A 26,757-nucleotide genomic window follows, 5' to 3' on the forward strand; every position below is an offset into this window, starting at 1 on the left:
TAATGCTTTAACATTCATCCGAACGGTTAAAACGTTTAAGCTAACCATCTTACTAATTACCACTTACCAGTCATCTACAATTCGCGTGGATAATTAAGTTCTTTGTAGTAATAAATACCTAATCTCAAAATCTTGTCTATTCATTATCTGATAACAATAAATTTATTGTATTATTATATTGTTTTTAATGAGTTCACGTCGCCATATTGTTTCATATTTATCTCATAGATAATGTTAAATAACGTTCGATAAAAACGGAACGACATCGGTAAAGGCATCTCCACATTATCATTTCGCGCTCTCAAAAAATGATCCACCTGAGCTCGCCCGCCGGACAATCTGTAGCAGGACGACGAAACGAACGACGCTATCTGTCTCGCTCGCACGCGTCCTGCTCGAGATGCGCGCTCTCGTTCGCCCCGCGCGCCCGGCCGCCGGTCTCGACCAATCGGCGGCCATCTTTTGCTCCCCCGAGAGCAGAGCGACAGTGCGTACTCTCATCACAAGGAGACGACATCTCGCCGCGCGAGGTTGTCGTTCCCGCGGAAGATGCACACATGCAACGCGACGCGATAATATATCCAAAAGTGCCTTAGAACTTTTTATTAGTGTAAGACTGTAAATCTGTGCTCAAAAGTTACCGTGATAAGTGAGAGACTGGAAACTTGGAAATTGGACTTTAGTAGTTTCTAGTACCGGCTGATAGCGCAAAAATTATCCACGATTGGGTAAGTGTAAGTCTAACCGATTAGATTACAATGCAAATTATCGTTAGTGCGACCGTCGCCCTGTTATGTTTTTAGGTTCAGACATTTAAATCGAGTAGGCCGTGTCGCAGAATTCGATGAATTTAAAATGAAACAAAGTAATTTATCGATCTCCTTGTGTAGGAAAAAATACGAAAGTGGTGTGTGCTTTTTTATTGTTTATCGTTATATTTCGACAAAACGAAAAAAGCTATGTTTTGTTAAATATTGTGTTTGATTTATTTTTTAATGAAGTGCTGTGAGTTTTAAATAGAGTATAAAATGAAAAAAATCCATGTTGTAGGTACCTAATACCTATCTAAATTAAATTTATTTGTTGTAATTCGGAACCAGTAAAAACCCGACGGAATATTATTTTTGTGAACGAAACTACTTATTTTTATTTATTTATATTTGAGCTTTTATGACTTTTTCCGTTACATTTTTTTTTACTCAGGGTTTTAATTGCGAATTACATTTTTAATTATAAAACGTAGGTTCCTACGTAGAATTGAGATACTAAATTTTTACTTATTATTCTCATTTAAATTTATACATACCTAATTTCCTTTTCTTATAAGATACCAATTGGATGAAATTATGTACCTAACTAAAATGATTTTACTTTTTATTAACCGTTTAGGTATTAAGCGTATCTAAAAAATTGTATGAATGTTTAAATTTATATTTTTCCATAAAATATAGAAAAAAAACTGTTTTAGGTACCTACCTACATTGTTAGATAACCTAACAATGTAGGTAATTCATCATGAAAATTTACGGTAAATGCCTAATATTATAAAGAAATTTGCACCCTTTCTGTTCTATTTTATTGTTTGCAATAAAATAACGTGCCCAAAATTTTGTGGATATGACGTGATTTAAAAAACAATTTTATTTTGATTCATTTTTCATACTATATGCCTAGTTATATTAAAAAATATCTAAAGTAGGTACCTAGATAGGTAGGTATAAACTATACCTAAGATCCAAATTGAGACGACCGCGAGTCGCGACAAGGACGCGGACAACAGCTTTTTATATTAGTTGAAACATTGAACAACACCCATAACACGAGCACAGTATTATATACCTAAAACTATACACATTTTACACAAAGAAACCAATTGAAAAGATAAAACAAATTACCAAAGTACCTATACAATAACCGTCAAGATAAAAACTCGAATCTTAAAATCCGATCTTAAATTGAGATGTTCACTCATATTTTATCTAGTAATTGCGTTCTCAAACTCGAGTGGTGAAGCTAGTATTATCTAATCTTATTTGTTCTCAATTTCAAATTATTCAATTACGACGTAAAATATGTATTTAATATTATGTGACAAAGGAATCGAACTGTTTTTTTATTATTATTTATCTGTGACTTAAATTGTAGATAATCTGTGGAAGATATTTTTGAATAAGATGCTTTACATCTTACGATTTATGTTTTTTTTTATTTATAACTGATAATGTTATATTTAAATAGACATGTAAAAAATGGAATAAAGAGCCTATTAAGAAAAATGGCATTTATAAATAAAGTCAAATATAAAATGAAAATAGGTAGGTATGTATTGTACCTATTTAATTCGCTACTATTATGTATTCTGTGGCTATGAAATAGAATTGAATAGGTAATATGATTTAGAAGAAAAGAGATAGGTATTATACCTACCTAGGTACTAAAAACTATATTTCACGGTTACTTCATCATTCAAATAAGAAGTTGACAAATCAAAATCTCTCATGCATTCAGAATATTATTGTTCTTATGAATTATACTTATCTATAACCTTTAAAGATATGGTACATTGTATTTCATATGATATCATATTTTATTAATTAATTTATATCCTTTTTTCTATCCTATTAAAATATACACAGGTAATTATATCGCTAGTTAGATCATTCAACCCACGAAGGATGTAGGTACGATCACAAAATGTGCCTTACGTATAAATGTTTTTGTACGTTTTCACGTAAAATTACACGTTCAAATGAACAGCTATCATACCTTTACTCGCTTTAGTAAATCTATACTAATATGTTAAAGCTGAGGAGTTTGTTTGAACGCGCTAATCTCAGGAACTACTGGTCCGATTTGAAAAATTGTGTCGATGTTAGATAGCCCATTTATCGCGGAAGGCTATAAATGGGCTCCTTCCTCCCGCTTGGTCTTAGACCAAGTGCCAAGTGGAGCGGAGCAATGCGGGTACAACCGCGGGGCACAGCTAGTATTTTTAACTAAAGCAGATAAGGTAGATATAGGTATCTATTAGTAAACTAGGTAGGCCTAGTTAAGTAGGTATTAAATGAATCAAACACATCACAAAGCATTGAAGAATCATTTATTTCCTTCTTAATCGTCTATTATTCACAGCATCTTTTTTCTTTAAATCAATGCATTCAATACTTTAATGACTGATTATGTCTTTTCTTAAGAAGACATAATCAGTTAGAAGAAAGGCTTTTTTCAGCCTTCGTTGACTACCTACGAAAGAGTTCACGCTGTCTATGTACAAACTACAAATCCACTTATTTAAACATTTCGTAAACAGGCACTGGTTATTCAACAAAGATACAGCACAGACATTTTTATCACTAATTGCCAGTAAAAAAATACGAATTAATAATACATTAATAAGACGATAACTGGTATCCAAACTTCACGGCCTAGTAACGCCATCTATTGGCAGAGTTACGAAAACACTTCACGCATGTACAAAGCTGTTATGCCTGACAAATGATCGCTTTTTCTGGACTAAATATTATATAGATAACTAGTTTACTGTCTTCGGCTTCGCCCGTTTTGTCTAAAACCTGATAAACCTTCCTCTTAAATCACTCTATCTATTAAAAAAATCCGCATCAAAATCCGTTGCTTATTTTTAAAGATTTAAGCAGAGGTACAAAGGGAACTGGGAAAGAACTCGACTGAAATAAGGTTTCGGTTACGTTCAATACATTTAATAAAATATTCATCTATACAAATTATTTATTCGTATAAAAACAAATTACAAATATCTAGAATGATAAATTATGTACTAGACCTATAAATATTGAACCTGTTACAATTGAAAATTTATCGAAAGGTTAGAAAAAAACAAGATAATAAATATAATATTTTATATATAAATCTCGTGTCACAATGTTTGTCCTCAATGGACTCCTAAACCACTTAAACGATTATAATAAAAATTCGCACACCATGTGCAGTTCGATCCAACTTGAGAGATAGGATAGTTTAAATCTCAAATCGTTTTAGAGAAAGCGAGCGAAGCCGCGGGCGGTAAGCTAGTAATATTTAAAAATATTATTACATCACGCGAAAGCAATGATCATCAATATCTCACAATACAGATGTTATTAGTGACTTTGTCACGGATTTACCGATAAAGGTAATTAACATTTAATGTCTTCATACGCGATGCAATAAAAGAAAATATTTTATTTTATCTGTTCAAGTATTATTTGTCTGTGCCATTTGCATAACTCGCAACATATTTAAATGCATATTCGAAATATGTTCTTATTTATTATATTCAATTTAAACGTACCTACATAAACATATTTGAATAAATGTACATAAAACATAGTTTTTCTTGTTAGAACTGTTTTCCAATAATTTCCATACTTTTAACGATTTTGTTTAAGTATAAGTTATTAGAATATTAATTCACATTTATATATTTATTGATTCAAGGAAGCTTATTTTAATAGCAGCACTCTTCCTATATTTAGTGCAATTAAACCATCCATCCAGAAAATGGTATTGTAGATAGTCCAAAGCCTACAGGCGAGATACTTAATGCTCCGATTTATATATTTATCAATTTAATATACCACACCAATTAAAGTATTTACAATCATACAAAATGGATTGGTAGGTACATAAGGCGGTCTTATAGCTTACTAGCGATCTCTTCCAGACTGCCCTAAAGGTAAGAGACAAAGAAGAAAAGAAAATGTTACGCGGGTGGCTTTGAAAACTGAAGATACCTAGTATACATAAAATACATAATATTGAATAGAAAGATATGCTAAATTGGAGAGGTATATAAAAGAGTTTTAAAAGATTTTATAGAGGAACCTCGTCTAACATCCTTATAATATGTAATTTATGTTACCTTCTAGAATCAAGATAAATAAAAACCTAACATTAATAGATTACAATAACCGATTTACCTTAGATAAATCTTATCCAAATACAAAGCTAAGTGTCTCAAATCGAAAAACAGATACAAGCAAAATCAATTACCTCAAGCTTATCAGATAAGTGACAAGGATTTCACCTGTTATCTAGTAGATGTGACTGTACAGAATCATTATAAACGATTATTTAATAATAGCATAAAAATAAGACTAAGTTTAAAGTCTCAAGTGCGTTCCACTGCACGTATCGCTATAAAAAATACATTTGACAATTTACAGGACTCCTGTGGTTGAAGTATCTTTTAACTAGCCTTGCCTGGGCGTTATGAAATATGTATGTATGAAAAAGAGATTCGACAAAACTGCATTGTAATGTGCAATGATATATTTATCGTAGACGTACAATGTGAGAACACTCAAATATGTACAAGAGGACAACCCAATGGGCAATGTATACTAATTAAAATTGATTTGATTAAATATTCCTGGATAATTCTAACAGTATCCAGTCCAATTAGAATACGTACTTACCTATAACTTAGAAATAGTAAAGCTTTTTGGTTATTGAAGTGTAACTTCTTTATCGGGGTTGGAAAAAAATTTAGTGTAACATTTTTTCGTTACGCGTGACATTTTTCCGTTACGCGCCACCTTTTTTTTATCCCTAGGTACCACGCCTGATTCGACGTATTTCTGTAAAGTTGCATATAGTAAATTATATTTTGAAAAATAAGGTCATAAAGAAGTTTCACTTCTTACGTGTGTACACTAGTACACGCACACATTATTTTATTCTGAGCATATTCTGAGGTTAGCAAAGAATAAAATAATGCGAGAGGAGCCGCGAGTAAATAGGTAGTTTCTCTTAATATTGGAAAGAGATTATGAATAAGATATATGAGGCATTTGGAAATTTTTTGGCAAAGATATGAAAGCGGTATTTTATATTATTATCTAATGCATGTTTGTATATCTAGTGAAGGAAAGGAATGCTTGACCGTAATTGATAAAAATTTTAGTCATTAACAAGTGTTTTTAATTTTTATCAATCATATAATATGCTTAGCGGATTAGATGTTATTTTTAAGAAGTTATCGTATAACTTTTTAGTTTTTTACACAGCTGGTAGATAAAAATATTATTTTGATGATACTTAACGTTAATTATCTTTATGCAGGTGATCAATTATTATTAAAGAAAATCGATCACACTAAATCGATTCACTTATCCAAAATAACAATTTAAAAAAAATAAATCAACAGAGGAAATCATCTTTGCAAATGCGCCTCATTCAGATTTCTCCTGTACTCCATAAATCTAAAAGAAACTTCACATATTATGCGAAATTAAAATAATTTAAAAAGTGTATAAAAATATCTTCGCAAATGCACCTCATTTAGAAGACAGAGCAATCACAGAGAGCAATGTTTCGAGGTAGCTATAAGCTGCTAATAAACATTATTTAATTTATTATCATACTAGCTGTACCGCGCGATTTCATCTGCAGTTCATGTGTTATTCTACTGAATAAACTGTTTCATCTAAATCTGTCCATTCGTTTTTTCGTCAAAGAGTAACAAACATACCTGGTGCATTCAATAAGTACCTAGCCTCATCACCAGGGGGCGCTATTGTTTCAAAATAGGTTTACCACAATGTAGCTCATTCTTTTTTAAGTATTTTTTTTAATTTTCATTCCAATCCCTTCATTTGTTTTAATTTGACAACCTATGGAAGCGAACGTATCGATCGGTTTTACAAAAATGGAAAAAGAGCAATATCGTTCGGTGATTTGATTCCTATTTTTGGACGGGAAAGAGCGTATCGAAATCAAAGGCCGCTTGGATGCTGTGTACGGTGACTCTTCTCCATCGATAGCCACCCTCAAGAATTGGTTCAACGAGTTTGCACGTGGCCGTACGTCGGTTTTTGATGAACCACGTCCAGGTGCACTAAAAACAGCTGCTACGGAGGAAAACCTTAAAAAAATCCATGATCTCGTATTGACAAATCGCCGATTGAAGGTTCGGGAGCTAGCTGAGACTGTTGGCATTTCAGAAGGAACAGTCAATCATATTCTTCACGAGGAACTCGGCATGAGAAAGCTGTCGGCGCGATGGGTGCCGCATTTACTCATACCGGAAAACAAGCGCAACAGTGAGCCCACGTCGGAGACGTGTTTGGCGTCGTTTAAGCGGAATCCAGGGGAGTTTTTGCGTCGTTTTGTGACAGTCGATGAAACCTGGATTCATTGTTACACACCAGAGACCAAGAAGCAATCAAAACAATGGATCCAGACCGGGGAACGTACTCCAAAGAAGGCGAAAACTGTAAAATCGGCCACAAAAGTTATGGCCACCATTTTCTGGGATTCACAAGGAGTTGTTTACCTCGAGAAGGGTAAACCAATTACAGGGCTTTACTATGCCAATTTATTGGACCGATTCGACGCCGAATTAAAGAAAAAACGACCCCATCTGGCTAAGAAAAAGGTGCTGTTACACCACGACAACGCACTGGTTTACACGTCTGCCGTTGCCATGGCCAAATTGGTCAAATTATGCTACGAATTGCTGCTTTATCCACCGTATTCAGATTTAGCCCTTGGTGACTTCTTTCTGTTTCCTAATCTGAAAAAGTCCCTCGCCGGGAATAGATATGGATCAAATGAGGAGGTTATAGCTGCCACGGAGGCCTATTTTACAGAGTTTGAGAAAACATATTTTTCGGACGGGTTAAAAAAGTTTGAGCATCGCTGGACTAAGTATATCGAACTAAAAGGAGACTATGTTGAAAAATAAATTGCTACTTTTCCAAAATTTTCGTATACTTTTTCTAGGCTAAGTATTTATTGAATCGCCCTCGTACATCCTAAACTTTCGCAGTTATAAAATAGAATTCATGGAAACAAAGAAAGTATTCATTGTGTTACTAGCGGTCCGCCCCGGCTTCGCCCGTGGTACATATTAACGTTTTCTCTACATAAGAACCATCCTCGTACTTCAAGGAATATAATAAAAAAAGAATTATCGAAATCGGTTCAGCCGTTCTCGAGTTATGGAATTACAACGAAAAGTGGCATTGATTTTTATATATTAGAAGATTTAACCACCTCATCAATTTAGCATTTAACAATTATCGAATTAAAAGCGAGATATTATTACACGGCGGCTTATCTTAGATAATATTACACGGTCTCGTACAAAGGGGCCGCTTCTTTGTTGGCGTAAACTGAAGCTTTGTGAGAATTTTCATGCCTTTGTGGAATTACAGCGGAATAATATAACAAGTTGATGTTTATTTCATACATGATATGCACCCGGCATCGCCCGAAATACTGTCGAAGATTGGTCGTAACTCGTACCAACTCCGAAATATTCGTGGGCACAACTCTTGATTCCAATAAGACTATTTGGACAATCCTTTAGAAAATAATTACGGCTTGTTTTTCTTAACGTAAAGAACCAAAAATAATATTATCTTGTAATCTATATGTTACTTTCAATATTTAGGTAGCACAATAAACTTACAAGTTACAACCAAATAAATGTTTGTTGTACATACATAAGCAGTGCGTAACGACCATAGACAAAACAACATCATAAATTAAGGTTAATCCATTCCTTTAGAAAGGAGCAATCTAAAAACAGTACAATCCCTATACCTCATCTATTTATACGGTACATCGCAGGTTGTTAGCACGCATTGTCTGTCCATAATGGGTCACTTGAAGTGCAGTCTGTATCACAGGTGACAAAGCGACGCGTCAGAATTCGTTTACCATCCATCGACCGCATAGATCTGTGGCATAGATTATAGATATAGACACATCGACGGTTTTTTTTTAGAACGAAAACATTTTGTTGTGCAGGCTGATTGTTTTTTATTCGTTTTTTGAATGAAAACTTTTTGGTGTTTTGGCTGATTATGTTTTCGTTTAAATGCGATATAGATTACACATAGTTTTTACTTCTGTGACCAGCTTTTAGGTTTATTATGGCACGAGGCTAGTAATTAATTGCCATGTATTGATAACGGAATTGTGCCTCAGGTGATTACTTAATATTCATGATATATATTACTCAAAATATTTTAATTATACCATTTTATCTTAATAGTTTCTGAAAATAGCATTTACCTTTAACAAAAAATAAGCAATATGTTTGAGAAAAAAATCTAAAATTGGCGCGAAACGGCCTTATACATTTTCCATCGTGGCGTCACGATAGATACACATTTCTCGATGTATAGGAAATACTGATAACTGAGGGCTTCTGACTCATTTCTTTGTTCTAATCGATTCTTTTGTGCTATATAATGTCTGTTAAGTATATGTTTGTGTTTTACTTCCCTCTCAAAGTAGGCCGAGTATATATAAATGTTATATTCTGTTTGATTGTAACGATATATTTTTATTTTTATGCAAATTTATACTCTCTTTATTGGCGTACAGTAAGCAACATATTATATATGCGTCAATAGTTTTAGGTTTTTATATAGATTCTTGGACAATTATGAGTTTTTAATTGCTTCAAGAGATTATTCATCTCATTTGTTTAATTGATTTGAAAAAGAGCCTGTCCAATGGATCTTATACATGTCACTGATTGAATATTTATTTAATACATTTCCAATAATTAAGTAGTTTTTAAAGTAGGACTCAAGAAATATCCATGATCCAATACATGATTACAATTATTAACAATTACAAACTACAACACCTTTATACTAAACAATTTTTGAACTCTAATTACAGTTGAAAATCTTTATTTTTTTTATATTTTTTTTAATCTTTAACAATAGAATATAAAATATAGATATTTTATCTAACAGGCGTTGTCCCCACCAGGTCATGCAGGGTGCGGCTAACGCGCCTGCGCCTTCCGCGGCGGAGCCTCCGGCGTCACAACGTAAGTTTCAAGTTAACTTGTAACTTAGTCATTGCACTTTATAGATATGGAAGGATGCTCTACATTAAGAGTGCATGTGCACAACTAAGTCCCTTTTTTTTCTGAAACAAACACAACCTATCTTCATAACGTCTAATAATAATTAATAAGTAGCCTAGAAATGATAATATTTAATGTTATACGGTTCTTTTCAATAACTCAGTAAATTATTTTATACTGTACGACTCTAAACGTACCTAACTATTTTAAAGGCTTAATAAAAAGAAATCCGATTAAATTGCCTATAATGAAGTAATAAGCAACCTTTTCTTTCCAAAAGCTTCATCTATCTATACATCTACTAAACAATACGTGGCAGCAACTGAGATCAAAATAACATTCCAACAACAGGATGCGAACTCGATACAGCAATTAAGATTATCTCAACGACGCGTGCGATCTCCGCGGCGGAAACATGACGACTAATTGCGCGCATGCGCCAAACCCGACACCAACAAACTACCCGCGTATTTTATAAACATTTATCTTTTGAAGTGAAACTTTTTAGGCGCGTTGAGATAATTTCAAGGTCGTGTCATGGCAGTACCGTCACGTCATGAAGTAATGCGACGATTTTGGTATCTTTGAATCTCGCAAAGAAGTTTCACTTCTGACACGTGTGCTCGGCTCACACGTGCTTTTTTATTGTGCGATAGGGAAGCTCTTGGCCACGATGTCACGATGAAATGTGGCCTAAGATAGAGCGCTTCCCTAGAAGCCTTCCTTCCTTCCTTCGTCGGGAAACTGCCATTGATAGGATTACTACTGCGGTCCAGGTTAAAATAAAATGGCAATTCATGCATAATTGTTAAAATGTTATTTATTTGTGATTCAATATTGTATAATGTACAGTCATTCTTGGAAATAAGGAATCGAGATATTGATACAGTTTTTATATAAGTTATCGATATCCAGATTAAAATGTTAATAACAATAATAATGTTATATTTCATTATGGTAATTGAAGTTCCAATAAGCGTAAAGGCATATGATAGGAATAAAAACTTTTTCTAATATGTACAAATTGTAATCTTACCCATAATTTTCCACAGTCATGATGAATCTTCATAATTCTTAAGATTTCTAATCGGAAAATCGTTTTCCAATAACACTTTAAATATTTAAGATTAAATGTAATAAATACGATGTATTTTAGTTGAACAAAGAATATTAAAAATGAATAAGTAGTTAGTTTTATCACTAGTAACTAAATCTTAATATTTAGTTATTAATAATCTCAATACATATTGATATTTATCTTAAGTTTAAAAAGCGAAGATACATTTTATTCTGACGAAAGTATTTACGTAAGTGTAAACAATTTTATTTTTATTATTCTTCGCTACGTTGAATTTGTGAACACCTAGAAAATCCTTGGCCATTCAGTTTTATGGATCTCTTTCGAAATATTACTGAGTTTATTATAAACTAGCTTCCGCCCGCGACTCCGTCCGCGCGGATTTCGGTCTTCCCGTGGATGGTTTATTTCTCCATTTTGAGTAGGTAACTCTGACAATGACAACTTATAAATATCTATTGGACCCAAATACGGCTAGCCCTTTAATAATACGCAACGTGTGTTCGCGGTTCTACAGAACAACGTCTATGGATAAAACTAAAAATTAAGTTTAATTTTTTTTCTGCGTATTTTTCCAGGATAAAAAGTATCCTATTTTACGCCCAGGATAATAAGGTATAATTATACCAAGTTTCATCGAAATCGAACCATTAGTTTTCACGTGATGCCTTCACATACAGACAGACAGACAAAAATTTTTTTAATCACATATTTGGGTTTGGTATCGATCCAGTAACACCCCCTGGTATTTATTTTTTCAATATTTTCAATGTACAGAATTGACCCTTCTACAGATTTATTATATGTAAAGATGCCTTTTAACGCAGCGTTTTTGCAAATGAAATCTATACTTATATAATAAAGCTAAAAAATTTGTTTGTTTGTTGAACGCGCTAATCTCTGGAACTACTGGTCCGATATGAAAAATTATTTCAGTGTTAGATAGCCCCTTTATCGAGGAAGGCTTATAGCACAGAATACATAATAGTAGCTAAACGCTACAGAACGGACACTCCGCCTCCCGCCAAAATTAAACACTTACCTCACCCCGCACGATCAGACATGTTATGGTACCCATTTCCCCGCAAGGACGATACCAACGACGTCTTGACGAAACGCAACGAAGATTGACAACATTAATCAAATTGACTTAAAGCAATTTTATTATTTTGGATTTGTGATTATCGTTTTTCGTAGAAAATGGTTAGATATTGTGCTGTTTACGGATGTATTTCATCAGAAAAACGCAAATTTTTTTTTACGCTAGTCACAAATGTGCCAACCATAAAGAGTTTACACACACATTTGCAGTCTCTACAGTGTGACTGTCAAAACTATAATTTTGTATGGAGTGTCCGGGGTGTGCTTATAGGCTAAGGCTATCACGCTAAGACCAACAGGAGCGGAGCAATACGGGTTAAATCTCGGGGCATAGCTAGTTTGATATTCAATCTATAATATAAAAATGAATCCCAAAATGTGTTGGTAAGCGCATAACTTTAGAACAGCTGAACCGATTTCTTTAATTCTTTTTTTATTATATTCCTTGAAGTACGAGGATGGTTCTTATGTAGAGAAAACGTGAATATGTACCACGGGCGAAGCCGGGGCGGACCGCTAGTGTATTATAGATACAAAATAACGGTGTAGGAATATATTTTTGTTATTCTAGAAGAACGTAAGAAGCCGTATACACTGTAAACAGTGTTCATAATTGTTTTAATTATTTCTTACTTTAATAAGCTTAAGACGTCTAGAATCTAGATGGGTAATATAGATGAGAATTTTATAGAAAAGTCTTGTTAAAGATGGATTTTTATTATGTATACAATGTGTCTATCAACACTTTAAAACTCTTCAAATTTCCGATTGGAAAATTATTTTTAAATTTTTCTCGAATCGAATTCGAATCTCCATATCGTCTTAGAAACTCTTATCGTCTCAGACTATGCGCTTAAAATTCCTTGTTAATATATCAAAAACAATATTATTGCCTATCGACATAATTAAATCTAATAATCTATTATTCATAAATAGTATAAGTACTAGATTTCCGCCCGCGGCTTCGCCCGCGTTTGCAAAGGAAAACCCGCATAGTTCCCGTTCCCGTGGGATTTCCGGGACAAAAACTATCCTATGTGTTAATCCAAGTTACCCTCTATATTTGTGCTAAATTTCATTGTAATCGGTTCAGTAGTTTTTACGTGAAAGAGTAACAAACATCCATACATCCATACAAACTTTCGCATTTATAATATTAGTAGGATTATTTAGCTACACCTAAATACAAGATACATTAACCAATTCCACCTGCTATTTATCTAAGAACAAACGCAACAACCAAACAAACGTCACCTCGTTAGCTGTATTGACGTATAATCCACCTGTACCAACATCCCAGAGATAAAACTATAAGATTCTTTTCTTTTGTTATTGGAACACGAGTATACGCACATCTTACCGAAATTACTAGAAGGTTCCACAAAGAAGCTAATTGCTTGACGAAATTAAAGAAATACTAGCTTACCGCCCGCGGCTTCACCCGCTTTCTCTAAAACGATTTGAGATTTAAACTATCCTATCTCTCAAGTTGGATTGAACTGCACATGGTGTGCGAATTTTATTATAATCGGTTAAGTGGTTTAGGATTCCATTGAGGACAAACATTGTGACACGAGATTTATATATATTAAGAAGATAAAGCTGTAGAGTTTGTTTGTTTTTTTTTTGTACGCGCTAATCTCGGGAACTACTGGTCCGATTTGAAAAGATAGATAGCCTATTTATCGAGGAAGGCTAAAGGCTATATTATCATCTCGGTAAGACCAACAAGAGCGGAGCACAGGAGCACCTATAGGGGAAATTAGATTGTAGCAAGATCATTTCTAGATAAAAAAAGTCCATTTTGATTATATATTTCTATTCTCGGTTTCAAATTTCAATAATAATATTCAAATTTCTAAATTACAGCTTCACAAATATACATATTATTAACTAGCTGCTCCGCGCGGTTTCACCCCCGTGGCTCCGCTCCTGTTGGTCGTAGCGTGATGATATATAGCTTATAACCTTCCTCGATAAATGGGCTATCTAACACCGAAAGAATTTTTCAAATCGAATCAGTTGTTCCCGAGATTAGCGCGTTCAAACAAACAAACAAACAAACTCTTCAGCTTTATAATATTTCTAGCCGCTCCGCGCGGTTTCACCCCCGTGGCTCCTCTCCTGTTGGTCGTAGCGTGATGGTATATAGCCTATAGCCTTCCTCGATAAATGAGCTATCTAACACCGAAAGAATTTTTCAAATCGGACCAGTAGTTCCCGAGATTAGCGCGTTCAAACAAACAAACAAACAAACAAACAATCAAACAAACAAACAAACTCTTCAGCTTTATAATATTAGTATAGATAAGTGTAGATTAAAAACATGTGATTAGATTTTATATCCATTCAGCCGTTGCTAAACAAACCATCTTTATTCTTTACAAATTAACGTATTTTTCTAAGCCAATATTATCTACTAGTACAAAGAGGAAAATGTTATTGTTCGTTTATTCGCAATTTTTTTTCTCATACTATAAACTCAAAAGTACTAAACCTATTTCCATTATTCATTCATCTATAGGTAGGTACGTCTACATTATTCATATAAATAAAAAAAAGCATTTGATTATAGCTATAAAAAAAACTAACCTATTCCTGATTGACAAAACTATATTGTATCCCTAATAAACCCGATCAAACAACAAGTAGCAATAGCCTACTGTCAATTAGTTCATTACACAAAACAAAAGAAAACATTTCTTCAGTCCAACAATGACTAACATTTAAAACCTTTCAAATGTCTTAGCGTCACCGATTAGGCGCTCAGATAACCTCAATGTGTGTTTGTATTGGACAACTTTGGTCAATTGGACCATACCGAGATGAGACAACATCCTGGCGGATAAGATAGTGACAAACATACTATTGAATCAGGTATTGATAAGTGGAATTAGACTAGGCAAACTTAGTCAGACTGACGTTCTCTAAAACAAGGGAAGGTTCTGCATTGGTACTTTTTAACACGCTATTATAAGCGTCACTTGTATCATGTAGGTATGTCGGTATGTTACCGAACTCCTTTAGGTTAGAGCTGTTGATTTTGAGGCAATTTAAACGGATAGATTTAATTGAAACTTTTTACACATATCAAGGATCGGTGGCGATACAATAATGTCATTAAAGTGTTTTTGGATTATTATTAAACTAGCTTCGCCAGCTTTGTCTAAAACCAAATAAATTATATACTAAAACCTTCATCTTGAACCAAAATCACCGCTTCAAAATCCGTTGCGTACTTTTAAAGATTTAAGTATACAAAGAGTGACTATAATTTTTTTTCTCATATCCTATACTCAGTAATAAAGAAATCTTGTTCACGAGTAATAATTATAACACCTACTCAATACTGAAATCATGCATTCCAAAGTAATAAATTTTATCACTGATTAGTGTCTGTAATACAAAGTTCAACTCTGGAAATCGTAAAATGATGACATGAAATTATTTATATTATTTCAAAAGATAAAGATTAAAGTCTGTTACAGATTCTATAATAGGTTACTATGACTAAAACTAGCTTAGTAGTTAGTACTTGAAGATGATTGTAATTACTTTTATAAGCGTAAGAAAAATTCCATTCTTTATCGATTTACATTAAAAATATTAGAAAGCGCACCAGAACTTTTGAAACAGAGCCTTATAATTAGGAAAGGTGTCACGTAAGTCATGTATCAAGTACCTTAATGTAAAGGTTGTTTACCTCTATAAACACTGGGAATACGATTATTTTGTTTTACGATCCAATTGGGATGGAATTAACATCTAGAAAATTCTACGAATCGAAAATTGACGTGCTTAAAATTTACGACGCGAAGTCAGGGAAGGGAGGCACTTAATTCTATGTAGATTACAAATTACTTTTAAATAGACTCGATAAAATCATGATAAATGACGTCATGATAAATTACGTATGTATTTACTATTTGTTGGTTCTTTCGAACTTTTATAATAGATACCTACATATTGAATATTCAAGCAGCTATTAGGTATGTTAGTATAATTCCATTCTTCTTTAACTAACGAATACGTAAAACAATATCGTTATTTATGTCGTGACTGATTATAAGATAAAAGGCTTTACGATAAAAAAATAACACATTATTTATCACTTATAACCTTACGTTCAAAAACCTTTGTATCCGAATCATTTATTATCTATGCACTCGATAAAGAAGCACTTCTTTATAATCTGTTAGAAGAACGGGCCTACTTTTGAATTTGGAACGTCAATCTGACAAAGAAAAAAGTTATAGGTACAAGAGACAGGTGCACGGTTGGTATGTGCGGTGCGCGTCGTCACGTCCTCAGTCCTGTTACCGCCATCTCTCGGGCACTGCGCGAATTAATATTCAAATATTCAATTTATTCACATCTTCACGCCCCTCCCGACTCCTAATTGGTACGCCTTTCCGTTCGGAGAAAGCGCCGTTCGATTCGGCCACAGATTATATTCATAGCACAGATGAAATATTGTCAATGTGCCTGAATGCGAATACTGATTTCTGTGGCGTTGAAAAAGTATTTAGGGCAATGCTTTTAACCGTATTTCGATATTCTTGCTTTTTAGTATATTTAAATTTATAGGATAACTAGGTAAAGGTATATTTTTTATTAGGATATGCGACCTCTAAACAGTTTTATGGTAGGCAACACCCACAACCGCGGTTATAAGCATCTATGGGCGACGCAACTTGCTTGGCAGTGCGTCTGCTCGTTTGCCTCCTGATGTCATAAAAAAAAGAAACGGATGACATTTTTGCTTCTTTACCTTCTCAAACCATTTTCAAACCTTGTTCTAAGTACATTGCAGTTTCCATTACCCACCAGTTGCATTTTTATCCCAATAACCCACAACACACAGCAATGTATAATAACCAGCGATATGACCGTTAAATTGTCGCGGAAGGAGCGCCCCTGACTTGCATTCGTTAACACCAAGATGGAACGATGTTGCGCCATGACCATCTAGATGTTTGACCGTCTGAGTTTCTCTAGTACCTACAGATTGTTAAATACTATTCTAGTTATGGATGTATTAATAAGCATATACTTTATAAAATATTTATGTAAAATATGTTAGTAGCTTAGAGACTTATTCAATGATCAAATTAATTGGGGTTTTTTCTGGAGATGATCGCTAAATAGTAGATAAATATAGACTAGGTTCATCAGAAATAAGGACACTAAGAAAGAGATTCAGAAATTCACTCGAATATTATAACTTTCTATTTGATAGATAGTTAAATACATAAGAAATTAGGTTAATGACCTTTATTTTTCTTTGAAATAGCACGTACTTACTTATGAAATTTGATACCGCGTTGAAAGCAAGTAAAGGTTTCACGAGTTATTTTGCATTCATATTACTCCTACGTTAGCGCATTTTCCTGTCTTAGTATTCCAATATAATAAATTTAATATGCTTTGCTTCAAATAATATAAACGACAATCATATCCAAGTTTTGTAACTTGAAAAGTTACTATGTATATAGAGTATAGACATACTATCTTGAGTATCAACTACAGATTTAAATTATCACTTTTTATAAAAGTTGTTTCAGGTCAAGAGCGATACGTGTATACATTAAAAACTTTCCCAAAACAGCTTAAGTAACACCAAATAGCATTCAAACAAAATCCATGTCGAAACCCCGCAATTTGCACACAGCCAGCCGAAACCGCCCTGTCGCAAAGATAATTGTCAATAGCAAAATGGTGACAGTCTATAATTCTGTACCGTTCATTGGAGCATAACCAAACGGTCCGGCGACGTCCCGACCATATCAATCAAATATTGTGGACACCGTTATGTATGGAAGCTTACGGTGCATTTACACATTCGCCTCGAAACATTCGTTTACGAATGTTGACGCGACTACACACTCCTTTGCTCTCTTGAATCTCAAGACACACACAACACATTCGTTCGTTTGTTCGTTCGTGATTCGGCTCGCTGTTCGCACGAGTGTGTAAATGCACCATTATACCGCAGGACTGGGATGGTGATAGGTCGATTTAAATTCCGTATAAGCGGGAACGAGGAAGTCACGAGCGCGCGCATCTATGTGACACCTTTTCTCTATATGAACTTGAGTGAACCCGATTTTTGATATCGAGATTTGAATTTTGTAATAATTCTCGAAGGTTAATTTTAGGTTGTTAATTTTTTTTAGGTTCAGGTGTTTTATAAAATGATATGAATTGCGGTCAGTTTTTAAAAATACATACATATTATGTATATTCGATATAAATCTTAGTTTATACTTTTTAAATTTTTCATTGATGTTAAGTCAGCACAAATTATTACATATTTTCGATTTGAAAAATTAAACTTTTTTTATTATAAAAGTCGTTAGTTGCTGGTATTTCTATACAACATTGTTGTTTCTTGAAATAATCCTCTAAATTCATACTTGCTGATGTTAATGTCAATGTTTCCCAAAAATGCATATAAAGTTTCCTGGAATCGAATGAATTTCAACATGTTTACGACAAATGCGCAATTTCTCTGTAGGGACTTACGTTGCGTAAAGGTGTCCGCCTATCACACCGTAGGTATTACACGATGTTTCATAATGTTAATTAATAATTACGACAAGGGACTAATTTCGAAAAATTAAAATATAGGTACCCTTGTGACAGTGATATAGGTACCTCTAGATAAAACATAATGAATTGAATATTATATTACTATGACAATAATTTAGCTTTCATCAATATCTGAGAGCATCTTGCAATTTTATAATCCACGAAACATTTAACTTTTAAACAAACATTAAATGCTAATATAATCCCTCTTTATTTAGAAAACCTGTTTTAGATACTTTAGGTTTCAGCATTATCACAAAACTTGTTTTACACAGTCAATGTTTAGCATATATAGTGCTTTTGTATTTGATTAAGCTTTTCAGAAAAATACTTAATTTTATTTTACAAATTTCAGCTTATCATGTTTAAATAGAGAGACACAATATAATTTATTTAGTATTTATTATGTACGTATTTACAGTAGATATAATAAAGACCAGTCATCTTGAATGAATAAGTGTATATGTACTCACTAATCACTATAAAAATAACTTTAAAACGTCCATTTTACTCAATATTAGCTAATGTTACACAGCATTTAGTGAAAGAATCGAATAACCATTTTGCGTAAGGCACTTTTATAATTAACGTATTACAGTTCGGTGTAACAGGAGGCCTTGTCATACCACCGCACCGCTCGGCTCATATTACTTAATAAGATTGTGTGTAGTGATTATTTCAATGAAAATGTGATACGGTACATTTGTTCGACAATTCTTGTAATAATTTATTATTTACTTCAGCGAATTTGATATATTTAGGTGGATTTCATCAAGAGAAAATCTTAATTTTTTTTACCAACGCAATAGGTAGGTAATTCGTTTCAAGAAGTGGCTCTCTTTAAATCATGTCTCTTTGAAAATGTTACTCTTAGTTGTTGCTATCATTTGTATTTGATTGATTCATCGTAGGTATTACGTAAAAATATATTTCCTGTACGCATACTTGACCTATTTTAATAGCTATAATTTAAATACACAAATACTCAATCCATACTAATATTATCTATAATTAATGCGAAAGTAACTCTGTCTGTCTGTCTGTTACTCAATCACGCCTAAATTGACAACATTTCAAAATTTTAAGCTACTTATTTTTTTATTTTAATGAAAACTAGATCAAAAATTATGATACACGTATTTTTTGCTTTTTCTAAATATCGAAGTTTTCATTCATCTTTTTGAGTTTTAAAATCATCTCATTCTAAAATGTCGTAAGCGCCAAATGACGTCATACATACGTAGGAATACATTTTTTCCTTTGCCACATAACCAGTTTAAATTAAAAAGAAATCTTGACAGTTGACATTTTGGCACATTTGTCACTTTGATTTGTCAAGTTTTGTAAATATTGTTAATTGTTATTTGCTGATCCAAATTTTAAACAAAAGAAACTTATTCACAAGTACTGATGATGATGACTTTATGCAGGATTTGTTAAGGGGTGCTGGAAATTTCTGGGAAGCAAATATACTATCCCAAAAACGTTGGAAAGTGTTAAATAAATACAACTTTTAGTAAGTAAAGAAAGTCTTTTATTTCAAGAAAATTATGAACACTATAGGCACTATTTGTATAATATAAATAAATTTGTCCAACTCCAATCAAACAAACATCGCGGTAATGAGATTAAATTAAAAAACCAAAACACAATAACACGATTTAAAAGTTTGTTGACATGATTAATTCACAAAAATGACATTATTATGAAATTTGACACATGCCATATCCTGTAAATGTCAGTGATAGTTTTTTTTTTAACTTTTTTTAAATTAGGCTAAGGCTCATTTTTATTCCTCCGTATGTATGACGTCATCATCACATTTATCGTTTTTATTTAATTTCTCTTAAAATATGCGATAAAAAAATGAAATAATTTTTTTTCTGTAATCGCAAGAGCAAAATAAAGAAACGGTATTTTTATTTTATGGCCTTATAAAAAATGAAATGTTGTCAATTACTGAACCAATTTCCATGAAATTTGGAGAGATATTTTGATACCCAAGAAAGGACATACCTAGGCTACTTTTTACCCCGGGACATAGGATAGGTTTTATTCCGGAAATCCCACGGGAACGGGAACTATGCGGGTTTTTCTTTGACTGCGCGGGCGATGCCGCGGGTGGAAAGCTAGTACACAATAAATATTACCTATCAAAATTTCCTACCTACCTATTAAATTCATAATATTATAGATAATTGAATGAAATAGTAAATAATAAAATCGGCATCTCATTCACAATTGAAAACGCAAGCTCGAAAAACGGCATCCATTTACACCGCTCTTTATATAGATAAAAACATCCGGTTGGTGGTGTCGTGTTACATTATAGGTATTATAGATATTAGGTGAAATAGTAAGTTAATCCATGCTATAATTTGTCTGTCTGTCTGGTTCGAAGTCACGGCGCGGCAGAAATTGATCTCTTGGATTGGATTTGGATGTTATTTTGAACTAGCTGTGCCCCGCGGTTTTGCTCGCATTGCTCTGCTCCTTTTGGCCTTAGCGTAATGATATATAGGCTATAGCCTTCCTCGATAAATGGGCTATCTAACACCGAAATAATTTTTCAAATCGGACAAGTATTTCCTGAGATTAGCGCGTTCAAACGAACAAACAATTTTATAATATTAAGTATGTACGTATATGAAAATATCCGCCGCCTCCTTGGTACAGTGGTTGACGCGTGAGCGTAACACCGAGGGAGGGGTCCTGGTTTAAGAAAGAAGAAAAAAAAATGTCTCGGTCTGGTAGGACACAGAAGGCTGATCACCTACTTGTCCCTAAATAAAATCGATCAGTGAAACAGATGTATTATGCACCTGCCCCTTACCCCACTAGGGGACATGAGACTTCACTTTTTTTATAAGTATGAAAATAAATTGTATATATATTTGAGAATAAAGTTATTTTATAATAGAGATTAAAGATAATTTATTAACAACTTATCTTGATTGATAATGTAACTTGAGACATAATGACAGATATTATCGTAATTAAAAAAATGCGTAAAATTCAAACTGAATGGAGTATTTGAGAAGAACTTAAGATATAAAACATCCATATATGTACATATATTATTTTCGACTTTCGTATATGTATGTTTAAGCAATATACCTAATTACTCACCAATGAGTAAGCACAAATTGATAACGTCCTAGTATTGACGACATCCAACACCCATCATTCTATAAAATTGGAACTATGCGGGTTTTTCTTTGAAATCGCGGGCGAAGCCGCGTGTGGAAAGCTAGTTTCTTATATTTATTAAACTTGTAAAGTACTTTCTCTCTTTCTAAGAAAAATACCATGAAATCTCCAGATAGGTTATAGGTTAGTCATAAAAATATGAGGCCATACATAAAACATAGATTTTCACTTAGCCCTAAACCTGACTTACACATAGGTCATGACGTACATATTATTATTATGACTCATAAATGTACCTACGAATACATTTGAGGTCATAAGTCATAGCGAGAAACCCAACACTTACCGAATTATATAATTGTGAAAAGGTACTTTACGTTTATGGTAAATTTAATTATTAATTTTCTATTTATAACCAACAATAACATATTGTTTATTCTTTATTACACTCATTATATTGAAAACAAAATGTTCATTTAAATAAAGACATGTAATAAAAATAATAATCCTCTTTATTAATTTATTATATATAAGTAATCCTAATTTCATATCTGTTCCATCTAATCTCAAGAACGATTGAACCCATTTTGATAAAACAAAAAACCTTCCATAGACAATTATATTGTACTAAATCGAATGTGACTAACCTGTGTATTGTAAATAATGTCATCATGATAAATTACTGATTATTATAATCTTATCTGTAAGTACAAATTTATGAAATTTCTAAGATTTTCACCAAATTAGTATTTGTATTGTGTTTAAGAAACATTATTGGAGAAACAATAAGTATTAATAACAAGCTAGCTGCATTGGAAGACGTTAATCTGCTGTATGGCCCCTATTTCGTGTTTTCTCTCCCTTAGGAAAGAAGGAAGGTTTCCTTGTGCCTCAACAAAACTTAAAACAATAGCCGAATCGATCAAGCCGGCCGAAATGGCGATTACATTTTATTATATTGAAGATTAAGGTTTTCTCCGAAACATAATCTATAAATAGGTATCTAATGATTCATGGACAATAACATTATAATGAATTGTCAATCGCACGATTAGATTATTATTTAACATTCCAGAATGTGTATTTTGTTTGGTTTCGCCAATTTTTTCAACACTTTAATATCCATTTTACTTCAATTAATATCGTATAATATAGTATCTCTCATACTATGTAAGTATTCTCAATTCCAATAACCAATCCTAACACCTGTACATTTTTCCATGAAAATTGCTCAATCAGCAGAATGCCTTCAGAATTAAAATACCTACAAAAGTCTATGTACAATAGAGGACAATAATTGATAAACAATAATCGTCCATAACTTCGAAAATATCTATAGAACAAACACCGTCAGACCATTATACAACCTCACCAAACCACATTAAAACCTACTCAATTTATCGTGAAACCTTTGAAGTCTATTCCGCGAACTAATCTTTACATCACAAAGCATAGTGTCGAGTGCTATAGCACTAGGTAGGTAGGTATAGCCCGTTGTCAGTATTGATTTTCCTTCCGACCAACCAACGAGCGATGTGTTGTGTGTGTACTGTCTACCGCGCCTTACTGTTTATTTATCTGCTGTTTACCTTGCGTAACGAGTTGACTTTTAGGTGCTAAATTCTTATATATACGTATATTATTTAACTTTAAGATCATTAGAGATCTTAATCGTAGGAATAAGATAGATAATGATTCATACTTCTTACCGTGTTGAAAGGAACGTATTGAATAATTATCTCAAATATCAAATTGCACGCTTATGGCTCAACATCCTTATCTAACGCTCTTTGGTTTTCAAGAAGTGCCTTACGAATACCGTATTTGAAACAATGGCATACGTCTGATTCATATACAGGACTTCTGTGGCTAAGGTGACTGGTATCCTTAAAGTGTCGCGATTTTAAACCTTATAGCATATTATATCGAATTTATAACAGATTGTACAAATACACGAACGCGGCTTTTATCACGATTAACTTCAGTAATCTATTAGCGATAACAGGAACTTCCCGTTCAACAATAAACTCGACATCTCTTTATGTTATTCTAATAAAACTACATTCGTACAACTGACTGACTCATCTATTGTGAACTTTTCTTGGAATAGGAAAATGAAAGCGACCCGCGTTATTCAAACATTCGACATCGATTGACACGTACATTTGTTGTTGCAGAAATCAAAACAGAAGTCATCAGTGAGGCGAAGGTTGATGCGGAAAACGACGAAATGAAGATCGAAACGCGAGCGAATAGAACAACCAGCATAGACAGCGATAATCGCTCGGACAGAAGCGACGAGGAAGATTGTCGGCGGGCGAGAAAGCGGGCAGCATCTACCTCACCTTCACCCATCCCCCTGGACAAGAGAACCGCGCGGTTTGAATGTCCAAAATGTTTCCAACGATTTGACTCCCTCAACGCTTTTGACATCCACCGATTCACCGCACACGGCGATGAAACAAAATCCAAATATGAAGACTACACATTCTCAGATTTTTCGAATAAAAAATTCGCAGATATCCCCAGAAACATGGGCGATCGCAACCAAATGCCTATTAATGATCAGCTCTATAGGTGTGAATTTTGCACAAGAGACTTTCCCTGTTTACAAGTGTTGGAGATCCATAGAAAAACTTGTGCCTCAACTAGAGTACCTAGTCCAGAACGCGATCGCAGAGAAGACTTTTTCGCTAAATTAGATTTGCGAAATAGATCGTTTGGAATTCCTGGAACTTTAACACCTCCAATGGAAAGGTTCACTCCCAAGTTCGATGAGGCACATTTAGGTAATGGAATAAGACATATCGACGCTGCGAGAGACCTAGCAGATATTCAGTCAATCTTAAACGTCACTTCTGCTGGTAGTCTTCTAGAAAGATTAACGGGCACGAGAGTTGCTCTAGAAAGTGCCGTATTAACCCCACCGGATACCATAGGCAAAGATAGAGAACAAGAAGAAACGCAAGATAATTTCGCAGCTGAGTTTAGGCGTATGAAATTGCGCGGAGAATTCCCATGTCGACTTTGTCCAGCTAAATTTCCTAACCTCCGAGCTTTAAAGGGACATAATCGAGTACATCTAAGTGGAACAGGCCCCGGCCCCTATCAGTGTAATATGTGTCCGCATGCATCTCTTGATAAAGCAGCTTTAGTACGTCACATGCGTACACATAATGGGGACAGGCCTTATGAGTGTGCTGTTTGCAACTACGCTTTTACAACCAAAGCAAATTGTGAACGACATTTAAGAAATCGTCATGCTAAAGTGACGCGTGAAGATGTTAAAAGATCTATTATATATCACCCTTCAGAGGACCCAAATAACGATGAAGTTAACTCCAAACTCGCGCGAGACGAAGTTAAGAGATCATTAGCATTCCATACACCAGATCTTGAGAGACGAAATGATTCGGGCCGCGATACGCCTTTAACTCACTATTCTCCTACATACATAACTGACAGACATCCAGTTACTGCATTGGTCAAAGCTCTACCAGAAACGCCCACTTTGACTCCGAGAGAATCCGAACAAACAATGCCGAGAATTAAAGTGAAAGGCATCGGACAGTTGACACAAATACCTGAATTCAGGACACCTGATATCACGTTTAAATCAAACGATATTCAACCGGAGCCGTACAATGAAGAGGCTCCAGTGGACCTCAGTACGAGTGATAACAATAGTTGCGATGTTCTTGACCTAAGTAAAAAGAAGCGTGATACGGATGATGATGAGCCAAAAGTGCAAACACGTCCACCCTTCGATACTACAGCTACAGCAGCTGCTACCGCTGCAGCATTCGAAAAGACAAGGTTCTTACTTGCCCAGCAAAGACTATTTGAAACTTCACTTCCTAAACTAGACCCTGCATATTATGCCACCCAACTTTCTCAATTATATGCTGGTGCAGTACCAGGGCTACCTGGTCTACCTATACCACCATCTTTCCCTATAAATCCTTACTTTCTGCAATCTTCTTTCTTTCCCCATCCAACTGATTCGCAAGAGCTCGCCGAAATAAAACAGCGTATACAGAAAGAAATCATCCGTGGCTTAAGCATGTCTGGCGGAAGACTAGTAACGACTGAACCTGAAACTCAACCAAAGCAAGAACCAGAAGAAGAAGAACAGAAACCTTTGCAAGTTGCCACGTCACCGACACCTCCGCCACATTCTGAATCTCCGCATCCGATAACTAACAACATCGTACCACAGAACGATTCCGTGAAGATGGTCATAAAGAATGGTGTGCTGATGCCAAAACAAAAACAAAGAAGATATCGTACTGAGCGCCCTTTTTCATGTTCACAATGCTCAGCTCGCTTCACTTTGCGTTCAAATATGGAACGGCATGTTAAGCAACAACATCCTCAACATTGGAGTGTGAGGAGACCGGCGCCAAGAGCGCCCCCACCGTACCCTGGATCTGAAAATTTAGCAGATCGAGTGAAATATGCCTTGTTAGCTCGACACCTTGAACGGCCGACGCAACTCGACCGTTCTCCCGTTAGACGAGACTCTGATGAAGTCGCCGATAATGAAGAAGATGAAGATGATGCCTTAGTAATTGACGAGGAACCTGATGAAAAATCTGACGAACATACAGCCGCGCATAGAGCTGCCGCGGAAATCTTAATGGCAACCCGTCAACAGGAAATGAATAAGGATTTCGATCTTAAAATTGCTGGAAGTCTTATAAACAAGCCAGTGCCTATTAATAACGAGAAAACAGAAACGGGTACTGACCCAATTCCATTGAGTCAGGAGGCCGCAGTGCCCGTGGTACCGACACGCAGTGATGAAGAGGAAGACGAGGAGGGCCTTGTGGCTTCTACTAGCGAAGGAAATGTCTCCGGAAGTGACGAAAATAAGTAAGTATATTTACATCATATAAAAAGTAAAAAATAATACTTTTCTATAAAACATTTTAAACTGAAGTATCACAAGACGTAACTATTGCAATCTATTTACCACAATTAT

General features: G+C 34.3%; 1 protein-coding gene across 2 annotated transcripts in view; it reads left to right on the forward strand.

The window, feature by feature from the left end:
- The first annotated feature begins 517 nt into the window (after positions 1-517).
- Positions 518-26,757, forward strand: part of LOC123701917 (ras-responsive element-binding protein 1-like) — a 29,971-nt gene continuing 3,731 nt past the window's right edge. Inside the window, exons 1-3 of one of the 2 annotated variants that reach the window (XM_045649535.1) lie at positions 518-728; positions 9,738-9,814; positions 23,951-26,648. In XM_045649535.1, the coding sequence (XP_045505491.1) occupies positions 9,757-9,814; positions 23,951-26,648 (2,756 nt within the window). In that variant the 5' untranslated portion in view covers positions 518-728; positions 9,738-9,756. The remainder of the gene's footprint in view (positions 729-9,737; positions 9,815-23,950; positions 26,649-26,757) is intronic. The other variant, XM_045649536.1, reaches the window with a different exon arrangement.

This window comes from Colias croceus, chromosome 22 (genome assembly GCF_905220415.1).
Source record: "Colias croceus chromosome 22, ilColCroc2.1".
In the NCBI taxonomy this organism is placed as follows: Eukaryota; Metazoa; Arthropoda; class Insecta; order Lepidoptera; family Pieridae; genus Colias; species Colias croceus.